The sequence below is a fragment of the Pteronotus mesoamericanus genome, unplaced genomic scaffold (genome assembly GCF_021234165.1).
Source record: "Pteronotus mesoamericanus isolate MK-2021 breed Mesoamerican mustached bat unplaced genomic scaffold, CSHL_Meso_final scaffold_99, whole genome shotgun sequence".
NCBI classification, from domain to species: Eukaryota; Metazoa; Chordata; class Mammalia; order Chiroptera; family Mormoopidae; genus Pteronotus; species Pteronotus mesoamericanus.
Window position 1 is genome coordinate 15,458,068 of NW_026555330.1, and position 18,450 is coordinate 15,476,517.

At 57.7% G+C, this 18,450-nt stretch overlaps 3 protein-coding genes across 3 annotated transcripts; 2 read left to right on the forward strand and 1 right to left on the reverse strand.

Moving 5' to 3' along the window:
- The first annotated feature begins 1,440 nt into the window (after positions 1-1,440).
- HFE (homeostatic iron regulator) lies at positions 1,441-8,566 on the forward strand. Its single transcript, XM_054564825.1, has 6 exons — positions 1,441-1,522; positions 5,666-5,929; positions 6,052-6,351; positions 7,064-7,336; positions 7,426-7,539; positions 8,411-8,566. The coding sequence occupies exons 1-6, from the start codon at positions 1,441-1,443 to the stop codon at positions 8,449-8,451; spliced, it is 1,074 nt and encodes a 357-aa protein (XP_054420800.1). The 3' UTR covers positions 8,452-8,566.
- Positions 8,567-14,442: 5,876 nt separating this feature from the next.
- Positions 14,443-14,816, forward strand: LOC129063802 (histone H4). The gene has a single exon (XM_054564868.1). The coding sequence runs from the start codon at positions 14,456-14,458 to the stop codon at positions 14,765-14,767; it is 312 nt and encodes a 103-aa protein (XP_054420843.1). The 5' UTR covers positions 14,443-14,455; the 3' UTR covers positions 14,768-14,816.
- Positions 14,817-17,582: 2,766 nt separating this feature from the next.
- On the reverse strand, positions 17,583-18,221 carry H1-6 (H1.6 linker histone, cluster member). The gene has a single exon (XM_054564836.1). It carries the CDS (start codon positions 18,219-18,221, stop codon positions 17,583-17,585), a length of 639 nt encoding a protein of 212 aa, XP_054420811.1.
- Between the last annotated feature and the right edge of the window lie 229 nt (positions 18,222-18,450).

Consider the following 18,450-nt stretch of genomic DNA (forward strand, 5'->3'; position numbering starts at 1 on the left):
ACAGCTGTCGTTCAAGGGCCAAGTGTAAATGACAGGTACAGAGTCCGCGAAGCTAGAGGGACGGGAAGTGGCTCTGTGACTGGCCGGGTCCGGGCGCGGGGTTTGGGAGGAGGCGGCAATAGTGAGGACTGAAGGTACGGGCTTCTCGGGGGAAGGAATGAAAAAGGTCCCAAAAGCTGGCTCGGCTGACAGTTGTGAACAGGCTCAAACGCCCTGAGTTTTGCACTGGCCGTGGAGGGATGGAACGGTACGTATGTTATGTCTCAGTATTGCAGCTGTTACCGAGGCGGTAGGAACAGGAAAAGCAACTCCAATGTACTCATCACCGACATTCTGCATATGCCCAATCCTGCTTCCTATCCCTTTACAGTTAAGAGGCCCTGATTTCCAAGTTTGGCTTTTTCCCTTGGCCAAGATTTCCATACATGCCATAAGCATTGCTTAATGGGTCTATCAGGTCTTTAACGGTTTTAGGAAGATCAGATGCGTTGCATTTGATACTATGCAACGTTTGGAATGTCTAAGGCAGCGTTTCCTGAACTTGGTTGTGTGTGTTGCGGGGGGCGGGGGAGACTTTTACACTCCAGAGGCCCGGGCGGCACCCCCTCCCACGAACGCAGTCTGAGCGCAAGAGCAGGGCGTCTGAGAAGTTTAACGATTCTCCAGGTGATTCCAGTTTGCTGTGAAGTCTGTGAAATTTAGAAAACGGACGTGAATTGTGAAAGATGTTTCCATAGGACCTAATTGGCTCATCTTCTTGCTAGATAAGACAGGGGGGCCTCGGTGTCTGGGGGTCCTTACTAAATGCTATTCTTGCTAAGTCTGCAAATGGAGCGCAGTATGTTGCAGACTCAGCTGTAAGGAATGAGCTTGACTGGAACCCAACGAGGTAACTGTAAAGAATAAATCAAGGAGTGATTGCCCCAATAGTGCATATAATCCGTGCCTGAGCCTCCCTTCTGGGACACAGAGCTTTGGGTGTGAACCCTCCTCTTCTTCCCTTGATGCAAGGAAAGAAAGCTACCGACTGACAGCCATGTCTGGTTCTTAAATAGGACATCCCAAAACAGCAAACCCCTTGAGTTCAGCATTGTGATTCCATTAATTCCATGAAATCTAATGATTCTAACTCAGATACCAACACAGCCATATGGAACTTAAAAGTTTTGGCAACGTGTAACTGAGTTTTTAAATTATTCAGTATTTAAATATTTAGATCAGGAAGCCCTTAGCCGTCCTTCCCTGGGTCAGTCCCCCCGGGGGGTGGGGGGTGAAGCCCCGGGCGGCAGTCACGTCCCTGGTTCTTTCGCACGCAGGGCTCGGCGGCAGGAAGGACAGTCCACGTGCAGGAGCCGCACTTCTTCCCACCAGTGGCCGGAAAAGGATCGCAGAGGCCAGGAAGTTTAGTTCGGGGCACCCCGAGTCCCGCGGCTGCCGGGGATGGGCCCGCGAGCCGGGCGCGCGCTGCTCCTGCTGCTCGGGGCGCTTGGCGTGTGGACCACAGCCGCGCAGGGCCGGGCTCGTGAGTACGGGCGGGGACGCGGGGGTCGGGGGACGCGAAACCGGCTGTCACCAGCCGGCAGGGTGTGCCGGGCTTGGGGGGAGGCGCCAGCCGAGCGCAGCACCCTCCCCAACCTTCTTGGAGGGCCCGGCCATGGTGCGCGGGTGGGTAACGCGGCCTCTAGCCCAGTGCCTGGACCCCACTCGCCGTCCCCGCTCTGCGGAGCGGCGCTCGGACCACCGCTCCCTTCCGGACCTGACGCTTCCAAGGGTCAGTCTTTGCTTCCCTCCTAGAGGCTGGTCTCGGTTGGCGGGTCCCTAGATTTGGGTCTCAGGTTTCCTGTCTCTCCGTCACCTCCCACCTACGTCCGCGGAGGTCCCCATAGGGCGCCACTGCGGCCAGAGCGCCCCTCGGCCTGTGCACACGGGGGACGTCCTGGCTGGGGAGCAGCGCGCGGGGGCGGGGGGCGGGGACCGGCCGGCGGGACCTGAGTCCCACACTGGGGCGACCTGGGTGTCGCCGCTGAGAGGGTCTGCGGGGGGGCCCTGCTGATTCTTGGCAAGAGCTCTGCCTGAAGACGAAACTTTCTGTTATTTTGGAAGGGAAGGCCAAGTTCTGGTTTTCAGCCGGGGTGGTTGGATCGCACGGGTAGCGGCGCTGCCTAATCCAGGGGCCTTTACTAAGGACGCCAAAGACAGGACTGTTACCCCTGAAGTAACGACCTCAGTTTTCAGACCTTCTTGTCTCGGAGCTGTTGACTCCACTTTGCATTTGGGAGGAAGGCGCTGTTCATGCGGAGATTTTGCTTAAATGGCTTTCCCCAGGTGACCGAGACTTCAGCCGATCTGGCTTTCTGGTGCTGAGTACCGCTGCTGTTTCCAATGAGGGCTGACGGGGGCCGACCCTTGGGCGCTGGCTCTGGGTTCCAGGCTGTCACAGCCTTGAAAGGACAGGTGGCCGTGTGTCCGCTCTGACCGATGGCAAGGGGGCCTGCTTGCCCACTGGCGATTCTGTTCCGTGTGGCCCTGGGCTTCGGAGGCCGAGCCCGGTCCCCCAGGTCATGGCTGCTGGGGTTCAACGTCGCCGTGCATCCGAGGCTCAATCGTGTAGCATTGATGTTGAGCGAAGGGTTCATTGCGCACAGTGGGGGACAACCAGCTGTGGGGCTCTGCGGGACCCAGGGGGACAGCAGGGAGCCCCGTCCCTGCCCCTGACACCGTGCGCTCCAGTGCAGGTGGGGGTGACGACAAGCAAACAAACAAGAGGACCTGGCGCTCAGGTCGGTGCTCCCGGGGAGCACGGGTGAAGTCCGGCGGCCAGGACAGGCTGCTCTAAGGCCGGCCTTGGAGCAGGGGTCAGCGTGGGCTCGCGGACTGGGGTCAGCGCCTCCCAGATCCGCTGCGGGGACCTGGCAAGACAGGTTGAAGCAGGGCTCGCGACCAGTCCCCGGAGACGTCTTGTTGCTCTGGGGACCGTGGTGTGTACTGTATGATGTGATCAGCATCCTTACCCTCCACTCACTGGATGCTGGGTGTGGCAACAAGAACGTCCCCCGACATTGCCGATTGGCGCCCCGCCCAGTTAGGAATCACGGGCGGAGAATGCCAGGGCGCGGCGCGGCAGGAGCGCGGGGCGCAGTGAGCGCTGCCACGCCACGGCTCCGCCCGGGCCCGGCAGGTCCCCGCGCCTCCCGCTGCTGAGTGCACCCCAGCCGAGGCGCGGCAGGGCCCCGCGCGGCTTTTGGAGGCCGCTCTGCGGGACGCGGGGATGAGAGGAGCGGCCGTGAGGGCTGCGGAGTTGGGCGCCAGGCCAGGCCAGCAACGGCGGCTCAGCCAGCCGCGAGAACGGCTGTTTTCTGGAAACGTTGGCGGCGAATGTTGAGCCTCGGCTCTTGAGTTTGGTTAACAAAGAATTCAGAGTCAAGAACTCTGGCACGAGAAATTTGCCATGTTTGCTGGGTATAATATGTACTTTTTTGCCCCAATTTTTGAGGGAAAAATAAGGATGCACATTATATGTGCATAGTACTAATTCTGTATCTATATTAGTGCTCTTAATTCTTTCACTTATGCTTCGGTGTTGAAAGTGTACCTCTAGAAAACATAACGATGTCCGTATGCAAAATAATACCGTGGAATACGATAATCGGTTTTCTTTCTAAATACAAATAAGTAAAATATGGAATTAAAAAATTAAAATGAAAGATTGTTTTCCTAAAAGTTTGGGCCAAAACCGTGGGTGCACATTCTCCACCGGAGTGCACTGTGCACAGCAAAATATGGTATTTAGAACGTCAGAGAGGCAGAAGTGAGGCAGCTGGGCTACACGGACTCAGGAAACAAGTGACAGCAGGAAAGGAAGGGCCCTAGGAAGTCAGGGGCGCGGGGGGGGGGGGGGGGGGGAGATGAGAGTGTCACGGAAAGCCAGGCTCAAGACGCGATTCAGGGGACGGAGCAAGCCTTTATTCACACGCGCGGCTCAGAGGAGGCAGTCTCCAAATTCTGAGCCCCGAATCGGGGTTAGACGGGGGTTTATAAGCCCTAGCATTCCCGCGGGAAACGGATGGGCTACCCGGGCGGGGGAAGGGATTAGCATTCCGGTGGGAGATTGATAGATTGATGTGCTACCCGGGCGGGGGAAGGGACGTGAAAACGGGCTACAGGAACGGATAAGCAATGATTCACAGTTACCCTGGGAGGGGTCTCTGGCTAGGCTGCTCCTCTTAAGTCATCTTGCCCTTATCAAGAGGAGCGCAGCTGTGCTGGGTCCTTCCCCTTAAGTGTTCTTGCCTGTTCCCCAAAGTGGGGGTTTTAGGGGAGGTTGCAGGGGAGGATCTCAATAGAATATCCACCAGGGTCCTTGTCTCTACTCAGGGCTGGCACCAGAGTAGGGGTCATTAGGCGCCTCAGCTGGTCCTGACCTCAGCCACGTATCATTTTGCCTGCTTTCGCTGCTTTTCCGGGCCTGGAGCTGGAACAGAGCCGAGGCCTAGGCATCATCTCTAGCTTGGCCGAACCTCAGCAAACCCGAGGCTTCTTCCTAAGGAGATCGGAGCCTCATTGTCCCGAGGGCTAATGCTTAATGCCGTGGCCCTGCAAAGGCTGTGGGGCTTCTACGAGGCTACCCCCGGCCCCTCTCGGGGGTCCAAACCGCACGCCTAAGGACCTGGCGTGCGGGTGGGGGGTTGCCCTGGCGGTCAGGTCCATTTGCTTCCTCTGGGTTTGCCCCGTTGCTAGGCACCCAGGACTCTCTGCCCGGGTGACAGTCAGTAACGGCCTGTCGTTGCTGCTCTGCTCGGGCCTGTGTCTGTACGTGTGGAAGGAAGCTCCTGAAGGACCTACGCATGGTGTGACAAAGAGTCAAAGGTGACTGCTTGGCCTGAGCTACAGTCTGATTCTGGAGATGTGGTTTCTGAGGTGGTGACGGGCAGAGGAGAGTAGTTTGGGGAAATTGGTGGTTTGGACTTCAGCTTGCAGTTCCAGCCACCCACCCCGGGGGGGAAGAGCTGGGAGCACAGGGCGGAGGCCAGCACTCGGGCGGGTCCCCGGGCAGCCTGCGGGGAGCCCTGCGCCGGGGCGGGCCCCCTCCAGGCGCTGTCCCAGCCCCGCACGCCCTCCCTTTGCCGCTGAGGGGTGATGCCGGCAAACCTGCCCGAGGAGAGGCCTGTCCTTCAGTCGCTTTGGGAGGGTGATGAGGCCGAAGAGCTGCCCTAAACTGTCAGCGCGTCCCACAGCCCGCGACAGCAGGCCTGCACCCGAGAGGTTTAGAGCTTGAAGTGCTGAAACCCAGCAGCAGACCTCCTGGCCTTACCTCTGATCGGCTCTGAGTGCCGATCCCTGAGCTCGGAGCTGAGCTCTGTGCCCCGGCTGGGGGGCGGGGCGGGGGGCGGTCACCACGGGGCTTCCTAGAGCTGTTGGCCTGCTGGCCCCAGGGCGGTCTGTCCTCATGGGTGAGTGCGGGGCAGCCCAGGGTGGCAGCCACGCCGGGCAGAGGGCAGGCACACAAGGGAGCAGACGGGACAGTCACAGGGAGGAGAGGCGCTCATCTCTGCCGGGCCGGGCCCAGGCGGGCGGGGCCCAGGCGGGTGGGGGCAGGAGCCGATGCCGGAGAAGCGGGCGGCCGCCTGCCCGCCCTGGGCCCACAGACGCCCGTTGCCGCCCCCAGGGCCCCACGCCCTGCGCTACCTTTTCATGGGCGCCTCCGAGCCGGACCTGGGGCTGCCCCTGTTTGAGGCCTTGGGCTACGTGGACGACCAGCTCTTCGTGTCCTACGACCACGAGAGTCGCCGAGCAGAGCCCCGAGCCCCATGGGCCTGGGGTCAGGCCGCTGGGCCGCTGTGGCTGCTGCTGAGTCAGAGTCTGAAAGGCTGGGACCACATGTTCACGGTCGACTTCTGGACCATCATGGACAACCTCAACCACAGCAAGGGTACGTGCCGGGGGGCTGGCACTTGAGGTCCTGAGGGGCAGGGGGTCGGGAAGGAGTTTGCTTCCTGAGGTCTCTCCGTTCCTGCACACGGTAGAGACAGCGCCCTGCTCCTTTGGTTTCAGCCACGAAGGTGGGGGTGCCACCAGAGTCCCACACCCTGCAGGTGACCCTGGGCTGCTGGGTGCTTGAGGACAACAGCACCAGGGGCTTCTGGAAATATGGCTACGACGGGGAGGACCACCTTGAGTTCTGCCCCGAGACGCTGACCTGGACGGCAGCGGTGCCGGAGGCCCGGGGCACCAAGCTGGAGTGGGAAGTGAGCAAGATCCGGGCCCGGCAGAACAGGGCCTTCCTGGAGAGGGACTGCCCGGAGCAGCTGCAGCGGCTGCTGGCTCTGGGGGCGGGGCTCCTGGGCCGGCGAGGTACGTGTGGTGCGCTGAGGTCCTGCGCAGAGGGGTGGGCGCAGCCCGCCCTGGAGTTTCTGGTGGCAAAGGCTGTGCGACTCTGGGCGGAGCCGAGGTCTGAGGTTCCCGCCCCCAGGTCTCCACCTGTGAAGGAGACCTGAGTCGCGGGCCCTGAGCCAGACAGAGCTTTAATTTGTTTTCTCCATGCGCGTGGCCAAACATGTAACTGGTCCCGATTTAACCAAGACCCCCGCCTGCGTGTGTGCCTTTTAAGGGTAGGCGAGGCCTGCTTTCACGGGAACACCAAGGCAAGAGACTGCAGAGGGAGGCGGCCGGTCAGATGGCAGCAGGTGGGGGCCTGTCCCCAGAGCTCCGGGTCCTGCGGGGCCCCTTCTCCCAGGGCCACGCCCCAGGCTGCGCAGGGGAGGCCGCGGCCGAGCACGATCGTTGTCAGGGCGCAGGAAGGGTGCTCTGCTCCGATCCCACATGAGATGCTAACAAAGAGCAGAGGACACGCCGACAGGTGTGCGTATGGCAGACAGGACAGCACCACAGGCCGATGCGGCTGTGGCCGTTCTGCACGTGACACCCGGCCAGGGCAGAGCCTTGGACTGCTTTTAGCGCACAAACAGGCGCCTCCTTCCTCCTGCTGTGGAGGAGGGGAAGTGGGAGCCCTGGTCTCCTGGCGAGGGGGAGGACCCCCTCCAGATTCTCCTTCCTTTCCGCCCAGGGCCGCCATCGGTGACGGTGACTCGTCACGTGGCCTCCGCCGTGACCACTCTTCAGTGTCGGGCTCTGAACTTCCACTCCCGCAACATCACCGTGAGGTGGCTGAAGGACGGGCAGCCACTGGGCGCCCAGGACGTGGAGGCGGACGTGCTGCCCAACGGGGACGGGACCTACCAGGGCCGGGCGGCCGTGCCGGTGTCCCCAGGGGAGGAGCGGAGGTACACCTGCCAGGCGGAGCACCCAGGCCTGGAGCAGCCCCTCGCTGCCACCTGGGGTACGGCCGGGCCGCGGCTCACCGCACCTGTGGGGGGACGGAGCGGGCCCGTGGCGGGAGGGTCACGCGCGTCCACTTTGCTGTTTCAGAGCCCGCGATGCCTGGGCCTCTGGTCATTGGAGTCATCAGCGGGGTTGCCATCGGCGTCATTGTCGTCGTCACTGGAATTCTGTTCAGAGTCCTACGGAAAAGGCAGGCTTCCCGTGAGTAGGAGGAGGGAGGAGGCGTCAGGTCCTCTGCCCAGGACGCTCTCGGTCCCGCAGGGAGTGGGCAGCGGGCGGCCCGAGGGGAGGCGCGCCTTCCCTCTCTCTGTGGGAGCTCGGACCCCTCCGCGGGAGCAGGAGCCGCCAGGTTCCCTCAGAATGAAAGCTCCTGGCCCCGCAGACGCCCCCCCTCGAGTGCCGGCTGCCCGGTGAGGCGCGGGCGGGCGGGGCGGGGCTGGGGCTCTGGGGGCCGCGGTTGAATTCTCAGGAGTCGGTTCGGTGCAGCACGAAATCGGTGGCGCCGTCCAGGTGGGGAAAGGGACTCCGGTCCAAACGCGGCCACGAAGCCAGTGCTCAGGTGTCACAGGGAGGAACAGCCTCGCTCCCTCGGGGTCCAGAAGGGCCCTGGGTGTCGAAGCAGCAGGGTTCCCGCAGGAGAAGCGAGGACAAGGGGACAGACCCACGGAGAGCGGTGCCCTGGGGCCGTGGGAGGCGAGAGCTGAGTATCACTCCGTGTCCCTGTCCTGCCTGTCTACCCCTGGACACCTGTGCTGTCGGGGAGAGAGCGGCAGGGGACCCGCCCCCGAGAGGGCCTGGGGGCCTGCGGGACGCCGCGTCCCGAGCACTGGGCGCAGTGTGGGGACAGAAGCGCAGGGGCGCAGGGCCGAGGTGCAGGGCCTGAGTGCTTAGAAGGTGAGACGCGAAGCCAGGAGGCCGCTCAGAAGGCGGGAAAGCAAGTCCAGGGGAGAGAGAATGGTGCCTGAAATGTAGTTGCTTGGGAAGGCAGCGGTCAGAGGCGAGGTGAGCCGGCGGCGGCGGCGGACGGCAGCGAGACAGCCGGTGCCCAGCCCGCGACGCCTTGTCTTGGCAGGAGCAGCCTTAGGGGACTACGTCCTCGCCGACTGCCAGTGAAGGAAGCCCACAGCCCCCGCGGGGAAGGAGACAGGCCAAGGCTCGGGCGCTGGCGAAGTGCGCGGTGTTTGAGGACAGAGGTGCACCCAACGGATAGGAGCTGGCCCACGGACTCCCTGCCCCTCGCCCTGCCCTCCGCGTTTACGGTTCTGACTTTCTGCCTGCCAGCAGCGCCCACGGGGCCGCGCCTGACCGGGCCGTGCGAGTCCCGGCTGACCCTGCGCCTGCCTTGGCGTCCTGCGCGTCCTCAGGCTCCTCGCAGCTGCGTCGGCTCGTCTCCTACCTCTGCCACGGGGCTCCTGAAATTTCCGGGACTCACGAGTCTTGCACGTGCGAGAAGAGCTAGGAGCCTCTCCGGGATGTGCATTCTCTTGTCGCTACCGCACGCACATCCAGGCGCCCCTGGGCCCGTTCGAGTTCCCGCGCAGTCCTCTCTGCCCCGCGTTCCCCTGGCTCGCCGTCCGCGCCCCCGCGGCCCCGCGGCCGCTTCCGTCAGAGAGCGGTGGGTCGCGATGAGGCCACGCGGAAGGCGCGCAGGCACCTCTTCAGAAGCGGCGCCGTGGCTGTGTGTGCGCCTTACGGCCGTTTCCCAGAACGCCGGCCGGAGTGTCCTGTCTGGAGGAGGGCGCCTCTGTCCTCACGGGCACGGAGGTGTCACCTGGGTTTCCCCCACGATGACACCTGCAGCACAAAGCCTCTGCGCGTTGCCAGGCTCGAAGCGGCGCAGTGATGTTCCCTGTGGTCTCTGCTGACCCTCTCCCTTTGTGCGGATCACAAGAATGGCGGTGACCGCACTATGGCTACGCTCACCAAAAAGGCGCTCGCTTGGAAAGAGACTCGGTTCGGAGCACCCACGTACCTGCATTTCCTCATGTGGCCCTTGCAGTAACCCTGTGACACGGGAGCTATTATCTTCCTTTTCTTTACTGAAGACAGTCGGGCACCGCTTGCCCGGGGATCGAGGCCGGTTTCAGACTCTGCTGGTCTGATCCATCCATCCCGCCCGCTGTGTCGAGATGCTTCTCAGGGCAGTGAACGGAAAAGGGGAGCCGTGGCCACCGGACGCTCCTCTCCTGTGTCCTTGTCTGTGTTCTCCGTGAGCCGGGAAGGCAGCGGCACAGCCCCAGCCGAGCCTCCTTCCCCAGGCCCATGGGGGGCCCTGGCCGGGCTGTGGCCGCAGGTGGCAGCCGGTGGCTGTGCCGCACCTCACGGTGCCCTCCCTACGGCAGGGCCTCCGGAGCCCGGCTCCTGGTGGTGTTTCCGTCCACGAGCCAGAGCAACCTCTGTCACGTTGCACGTGGTAGAACGAAGCCACCGAGTGGCCTGGAAGACACCCGGCATCTCCCTGGGGTTCCTGGGAGTCTGGTTCTTATCCCCAACGGTACGCATGCAACAAACTTCGTCTAAGCAGCCCATCAGAAATGGGTAGATGCTGGCTCAGTGACGCGCCCGGCTCTGCCAGGAGTCCGGGTGCAAACGGCCCGGTGGCCGCGGGCTGTCCTCACGCCGCTGCCACGCGTGGCCGCGAAGCTGTGGGCCCAGGGGTCCGTGTCCGAGGGCAGCTGCCTTGGAGCCCACACGTTGCTCAGAAGCTTGCTGCTGGGTGCTTAGCTTGGGCACAAAGATTTCACTTATTTAAAAATTTTTTTTCCGGGTTGCAGAAGTTACGTGGATAAAGGTGCGTGTAATATAAGCCTACTTTAGAGAAATTGAAAATGAAGTAAATTGAAGCTATCATTCCATTAGCAGGGATAAATTCTAAGTACTGTATCACGGTACTAAAACATGTGAAAGCATCAAATGCATATATTTGAATAAATGCATGACGGATTGTGTGGTGCACGGCGTGATTTTCCCAATGCGTTTGTCCACCGCATGTCATTTGGGGGTCATTTACAATGCATCTAAAAATGTTACATTTCGCTTCATGGAATATTTTCATTCAGCTACGATAGGTGAGTTCAGTGTTCTCTCTCACTGTTACAGCAGTATCATCTGAGCTGTAGCACCTTGCTTACTAGTCTGGACAACTCTTACCAACTGCTTTTCTTGCTGTTAAACGTCGCACTGATTTTTGAGGATGGCGCTGAAACAAGGTGATCTCAGGACACGGGCAGGTGAGTGTGGCCTGACTGCCAACGGGAAATGAATGTGTGAGTTACCAAAGAGCACGCGTGCGCCGTGGCTGAGCCTCCCCCGGGGAGACGACCTTGGATGTGGACCCACCTCCTTTGCTTGCTGCCAGCAAGTGGAGCTGGGCACTGACGGCCCTCTCCGCCCTGAGTAGGGCACCCCCAGGGGAAACGCGTTCCCTCCAAGTCACGCTGGAAGCTCACGGCCCAAGTGTCCCTCATTACGTACATATCCTGTCCTCAAGGCCAGCGCGAAGTTTTTCGGGTTCTTTTACCCAATTAAGGGGATGTTGCAATTAATTAGGCAAGTTTGTTCTCTATCAGTTTTATTTCACACAGGCGGAGATTTCAGGAAACAGCCCAGTGTTCCCAGTAACGTACTTATTAAACATCTGCCACTTTGACCCATTGATTTTCATTTTTTTAATAAACGAAGTTAGAAATCTCCATTGCCCTTCAGTATTTCTTAGGTTCAGTTTTCTGGTCGTGTTCATCATTTCAGCCCAACTGTATTTGAAAAAAAAAACCCCTACATTTTCAACTTTGTATCTTCACCTCTGGTGTAGGGACCTAGGAGGCGCGGCAGCACGGGGAAGGGCGCCACCTGGTGGCCACGGCGCCGCACTGGTCGTGTAGCTGGGGGGCGGGGCGAGGGCCCGGGAGGGCGTCGCGGGGGGAGGACAAAGCCTCGGTGCCCGAGGAACCAGGAGGAAGCTCCTCGCCAGGCGTGCGGAGCGCTGCGGTCCCAGCACAGGAGGAAAACCAAACGGACCATCTCTGAGCAGTTGGGAGAGGTCGAGGCAAAAATTCTCAGTCTGTCACACGGTGATGATGATGATGATGACGACGACGACGCAGTGTTACAGTGCAGTGTGCACTCGAGGCCTCCCTTCACACGCACACACTCTAAATCAAGACGCCTTCTTCAAAATGCCAGAAGGTTCTTATGAGCCAAGCCCCACCCCCACCCCTACCGCAATCCAATAACGACTATAATTTAAAATGATATTCCGATCAAGTTAGTCCGTGGAGGGTAGTTCTGGGCGCTTCATATTTTATAAGACATCTGGTGAACATCGTGGTTTTATTTGTTTGATATTTCATGTGTCCAGCGGCCACAACTCGCTCTCAGAGTTTCTGTGGGGAGGGCCCCCAGGCGGGAAGAAGGGCGGGGGCGGGGAGGCTGAAAAGGACGGAAGACAAGTAGCCGCGCGTGACCTAGCGCAAGCCGCCCTTCCCCGCGCCCCACGACAAATTAACACCCGTGCTCTACACACGGCTCACAGATCCGGTGTCACAGAAATCTACATGCGTGTACCTTTAAAATATTTCCCTTCTGACGTTCGTGATCACCAAGTCAATGTCCATGAGAAAAATTTAGAAACGGGGCAATTAGGAGGGAATAGAAGAAAGGGAACCACAGTGTACACATTCTACTTGTATTTTTATGCATTGAAGTACATTGTGGAAATTTCAGTTTTACCTGTGACCTCTGACCTTGCACTTTTTCTCTCTAATCCTTGACATTTCTTCCGGGCCAAGTCTCATTGTTCCTGAGTCCATGTGCCCAAGTCTTCAGAAGGCCAACACGTGAAACGTCAGGGTGTGCAGTGAGGGAAAGGGTTTGTTGATCGGGCCGTCCCCAGCAGGGGGGACGGGAGACGTGTGGGCGTCACGTCCACTTGGCTCACTGGATAAGGGGTTCTAAGGGTCCAGGGGGAACAGGTATTGGAAAGCCTGGTGGGCAGATTTTAATCAGAGGACCTAGGCACCTACGGTGCGGGTGGAAAGAGGCCACACGTCCGCCCCATCAGCTCAGGGGAGGCTTGCGAGGCCGACTTGCAAGCTCGGGTAACTGCAAAGGGCAGTCGAAAATTAAATCTTAGCTAAAGGCAGTTTGGGGGGGGTAGTCACGCCCTAGGCCACTACTCTTTCCTGGCAAAGGACGGCCTTGACCTGAAAGAGCCTGTCTGTCCTATTTTTGCATCTATAACGGGCCTTTGGAAGGTCAGGGTAACGTCCCTCTTCTCCCAAAGCCCTGGGCACAAGCTGAGGCCACAACCCCCCTCGTTGTTGTTGTTATCGTGCTAATTGGTGACTGTTAGCTGTCCCTTACCCACCTGTGTAAAAGTGTGTCTGTCATTTTCCTTTTGACCCCGCCCCAGAGCCCCCCCTTCCTCCTGCCCCCCGTCCGTCCCCAAGGGGCCTCTGTCAGCCCTGCGGCCCCTCCTCGCCAGTCCCCGGGGCCTCTCGCGATCCGCTGGGGTGTGGCTTCCCTGCAACTGTCGCCAGTTCGGCTCCAATAAACCCACCAACCATTCTCTACAGCTTTGAATGTTTCTTATGTTGACGACGCTAAGAGCCTTGGACGGTGCCCCTTGGCTTCTGAAAAAGATCCCTGTTTAAGTTTCCATCGTGTCCCAACTTCTTGGGTTCCTTTTTCCGGGTTCCGCTGCAGGTCAAATCTCTCTTGTCAGGGCCGGTCTCGGCAGCGTGTCTTGTGACCTTGGCCTGTGGTCTCCAGAGCAACTGAGTAGCCCTTCAAACAGGCGGGGCGGGGTCCGCTGGTGCTGCGGTTACAGAGCCCTTGGCAGGGAGGGAGCAGTCAAAACGGAGCCTCCAAGCTGCAGCCCCCGGTCGACCTTTTTCTAAAGTGACACAAACCAAGTGTCCTTCAGAGCTTTCTTCCCTCCCCGAAAGCTTTTCTGCTCCTCCCCCTTTTTACCTAAGTCTGAGCATATAAAACTGTGGTCATTCTGAGGCCTATCTCCTGCAGTTTCCAAGGTTGGTGTTTATTTAATTATTAACCAGGATGGAGACAGGTGCTTCTTTTTTTCTTTTTTCTTTAAAGAGGAGTGCCTGTTACAGGTGAAATTTTCAAAAATTGCAGCAGGAAGGCAAGGAAACCATTTTTATGTATAAGAAGTCCCTCTGAAAACTACATTCATCCAATTCTGCTCTGTTCTGCCTTTTTTTTTTTTTTTTTAACTGGGCTTAGTTTTATTTAAAACACCTAATCTCATCAAAGGCCTCTCAGGGGAAGGCCCTGAGGGCTTTGCATGCCCTTTATTATTAGCCCCACCCTACAAGGAATCCTCAAGAAACATTTGTTCTTGTGTGGAAAACCGAGAAGGTCGACCGGGATTAACAAAAGAGGGAAGCGGCGGGCCTGTGAGGACCTGCAGGTAGACCTGCCGCGCGGCCAGAACCTCCGCAGGTGCAAGTTCAGCACTGTGCTCGCGGACTCGCACATTTTGCATAAAAAGGAGTCAGCCAAGAGGTGTTTGGTTGAAGATAAACGAGAAAAAGAAACAGTTTTAGTGTGCAATTCTTGTTCTACGTTCTGGTCTTTCCAAACACAGGACTTTTAGGGCCTGAGCTGCTCAGAGCCAGGTTTATACTTTCTCCCGCTAAGGGAAGGCGGCCTAAATGCGACCTTTTAAATAGGAATATTAAAAGGACTGAAAGGGAAAGTCCCTTGACTTACAAATCCACGCTCCTTTACAATTTCCACGTTCCCCAAGAAACCATAACATGACATCAGTTACTAAGTGCAAATAAATGAGTGGAACGCTTTGTTCCGCGTCTTAGAGCAGACACAGACATGGAATTTACAAGTTAGCACGGAACAGGGGCAAGGTGAGACGAGAAATTAGCATTTCATTGCAGTGATATCTTCCCCACTCCTTCCAGTCCCAACGACGCGAGGTTCATTGGCCAATCAAAATGTGGAAATGTTAATATCCTCCCTTTGCTCCACCCCTGGGAAGAAGTAATTTAGAAAAAAAACAGGGCGGATGTTTTCAATCAGGTCCGCCAACATCCTATTTAAAGGAGTGTATCAAGACTGAGCACCCACTGACACTGCAATCATGTCTGGTCGTGGCAAAGGTGGCAAAGGCCTTGGGAAGGGAGGCGCTAAGCGCCACCGCAAGGTGCTGCGCGACAACATCCAGGGCATCACTAAGCCCGCCATCCGGCGCCTGGCGCGGCGCGGCGGCGTGAAGCGCATCTCCGGGCTCATCTACGAGGAGACGCGCGGGGTGCTCAAGGTCTTCCTGGAGAACGTGATCCGGGACGCCGTCACTTACACGGAGCACGCCAAGCGCAAGACGGTCACGGCCATGGACGTGGTCTACGCGCTCAAGCGCCAGGGCCGCACTCTCTACGGCTTTGGCGGCTGAGTGCCTTTCCACAATCCTCATTTCCTCCCCAAAGGCCCTTTTCAGGGCCGCCCACTCTCTCCTGAGAAGAGCTGTGTGCTATTGTCATGTTCAGATCGTCCTTACAAACGCTGTTCGGTGTTTGCTGCTAGCGGGGTCCTAACCTTTTGAGGGACGGATGGTGGGTGGCGGCCTCACGACAGGTCTCCGTCTGCGCGCTGGGGCGTGGGGGTGACTGGCTGGAGGAAGCAAACTGAAGGCATTCGCGCCAGTTCCAATTTCTTTAAATGCGAGAGGGTTTTTTTTTCTTTTTTTGGCAAGGATTGCCCCTGCGTTTTGAATCTCATCAAATAATCGACTTCTGGTCCTCCTTGCGAGGAGCAGCCTTTTGTAACGTGGAGCTTCTAAAGTCCTCCGAGCTAGGTCTTACACCAATGGCTGCAATAAGTATTTCTCCAACCCGCGAGCCTGCCAGGGTGCAGCCTGCGGCGCAGCTAAAGCCAGGTCGGTTAGAAGTCGTCATCGCCAGAGCTGTGTCAGGAAAGGTCTGCACACTTTGGACTCACTGTCCCCATTCCAGTCTTAGGGCTGCGGACCGTCAGCCCCAAACACGGTTCGTGTTAAAATGTAACAAACGGCCTAGCAGATCTCCCTTCCCAGGAGGGGCCCCTCCCTGAGCCCGACGCCATTACCTTGGGCCGCGGGCGGGGCGGGGTGGGGCGACTCGTGTTCCAACCCGAGTCTCTAACTTCCTCTGAGCCCCCAAGGCTTTTGCGTTTGTGAAGGGCAAGCACCCTCAGGCGGAAACGGGTCTCTAGTACTTCAGCAGCCCCATTTCCCTAACTCCCACCTCGTTTTCCTGTTTTCACCTGTGCTTGCTGTCAACTTTATTTAAGGACCAAACACTATAATAGGGTTACAAAAGTTTTGTTTAAGTATGTCCTCAGAGTGAACCCACGAACTCCCTCTATGACAAAACCGGAGGCCCTTTTCAGGGCCGCCCACAAAAATCGCATGAAGGGCTGTCAGCAGTTGCCAAAATGTTGGTAATTAGGACCAGCAGTTCACATGAGCTTGGAGAAAGGGAGATGAATAATTTTGCAGTGTGATTCTATAATTCATTCATGGCACCTTGCAAGACTAAGGTGTTAAATTGTTTCTTTACAAAGCAGAAGAAGTAGATGCGTTGTAAAAGGAGTGTAAAAGCAAGCGTGAGCAAATTATGGCAATAAATCAATGGGCTCCTTAAGAGAAATGCGTGTAGCCTGTACATTTTGAAGGCACCGCGAGCAAGGTCCTTTGGACTCAGCGGGATGCTGGGCAGCGCGGGTGGCGCAAAGGTCTACCCCTGTGGCCTGGACGCACCGTGGCTGTGTGAACGAGGCCTCCAGGGGACAAGCTCCCAGAGGCCAATGCGGGGTGCGGTGTGGAAAATTATGTGAAATCGCGGAGGGCGGGATTCCAGGCCATGTTGGCTACAAGAGAGGGCTAGTCGCAGTCCCCTGAACTGGAGGAATAAACTTTTTATCTTGATGTGCACCAGGTGCTAAAGGGCTGGGAGCGCACACGTGCCCAGGGGCGCGGAAGCAGGTCTAAAGGCTCCGAGCAATGCTGGGAGGGCGGCGGCCGCTGCGCTGGATGAGGCCAGATGCTCAACCTTTTCCTCTGTGACTGGAAGGTCTCCAGGTCCGAGGTCCATCCACCGCCTGCCCGGCAAGCGACGCCTGTATCTGATGCAGAAACATTCCCGCCTCAAGGGAAACTGGACAGCATTGCTTCCCTAGAAATTGAAGTGGGCATGCTCAGCCATTTTCCACATAGGATACCATGTAACTTTTTCTCAGATACTCAACTGTATAAACGAGTTCTGAAAGTTTAGGTCCTAATGAGCCACCCGTAGAAGATGCTCGAATTCAGAGTGCACTACATCGTTTTGCACGAAACTGCCAAGGCCGAAAACAAGATTAACAGCATGAAATTAATACTTCCGGTGGCCTTTAAGTGAGAATGCTAAATCACAAGTTATGTGAAAACTGAAATGAACCGATTTTCTCTAAAACGGGAAGCGCGTTAACGCACATCACGAGCGCTTTCCAATACGACCAGCTTTCCTCCTGCAAACGCTTGACTCAGCCCCTGCCCACTGCGCAGACGCCAGCATTTCCACAGAAGCTTCAGGTTTACATTTCTCTGCCTGTGAGACCGTGTCTTCGAAAACAAAATACACGGAATTACAATTGTATTAAAGCCATATTATCAAACCAAATTTTTTAACTATGACAATGTAAGTGCTTAACTGTTACAGTACTTTGGGAATGAGAATAGCATTGCTTTCGTGACAATCGAAAACTTCATTTTCAGTGGTTTGTTATTCTCAATGTAGTTAAGCTTCAGTTAAAGAGATAAAGAAAAATCCCTATGATGTGGACACCTCGACTTCTCCCTCTGAGCCCTACAAAGCCTGTGGGCACGGGCTACAACGTGCTTGTTAGGCCAACAGCTCAGGAAAGTGCAGAACGGAACCCGCACCTGTCCCAGCACAGTGCGAACGCCAGCCGAGCCGGCCTGCAGCCCTGGGTACCGCGCGCTGCCCCTGGAAAGTTCTAGTTCACACAGGGCACACGTGCTCATCTAAACGGTGTACAACCCAGCATTTTGGGACTCGGCAAGAACACCGTGACGAAACGCTGTATTTCGCCTCACCACAACTTTGCTTGTTGTCAAGGAAGGTTGACCTGCAGCGTGACGCTTCCAGAGCAGCAGTGTTACGCCATTTTACTGTTACTTCGGTGGCTCTTAAAAGAGCCTTTGGGTTGGTTTTTTCAATATCGACCTTTTACTTCTTAGGTGCTCCCTTCCTAGGATTGGCCCTCTGCTGTGTCAACGGCGCCCTCCCGGCGCGCGGCTTGCCCGCCCGGGCCTTGGCCGGGCTCTTACGCGGGGGTTTGCCCTTGGCGCCGGCAGCCTTCCAGACGCCCCGGGCAGCTTTCTGAGCTGCTGTCGCTCTTGGCTTCTGGGCTGTCTTATTGCTCTTGGTGTTCTTCGGAGTCTTGGACTCCCTGGACAAGGCCAGTTTCTTGGACTTAGTGGAAGCGGTCCTCTTGGACTTGACGTTGGTGAGCTGGGCAGCTGCCTTCTTGCTGAGCTTAAAGGAACCAGAGGCGCCGCTGCCCTTCGTCTGCACCAGGGTTCCCTTCCGCACCAGGCTCTTGAGCACCACTTTGATACGGCTGTTATTCTTGTTCACGTCATAGCCCGCGGCCGCCAGTGTCTTCTTGAGCGCGACCAACGACATACTGGTTCGCTGCGGCGAAACCAACAAAGCCTCAGTGATAAGCTTGGACACGGACAGATTTGGAGTCTTGCGATTCACACCCGCCACGTCCTTCTGTTTCCTCCCTCGCTTCTTGACTGTAGGCTTCCCCATGAAAGCTGGGCCAGGTTCAACCTGGTCCAAGGGTGCAGTCTCGGACATCACAAGACAGACCACGAAAGTTGAGAACCAATGGGAGCGTGGAGTTCGCAGGCCCCGCACGCCTTATATAGGGCAGGGTGCGCTCTGATTGGTGCATCACCTAGACACAGCCACGCCCCTCGGGGAGGACCATTTGTGTTTGTTTCCCCCACAAAAGTTGAATCCCACAACAAATCGCCTGCACGGAGCTACCCGGAGCCACTGCGGGGCGGTCCGTGGAGACCTGAGT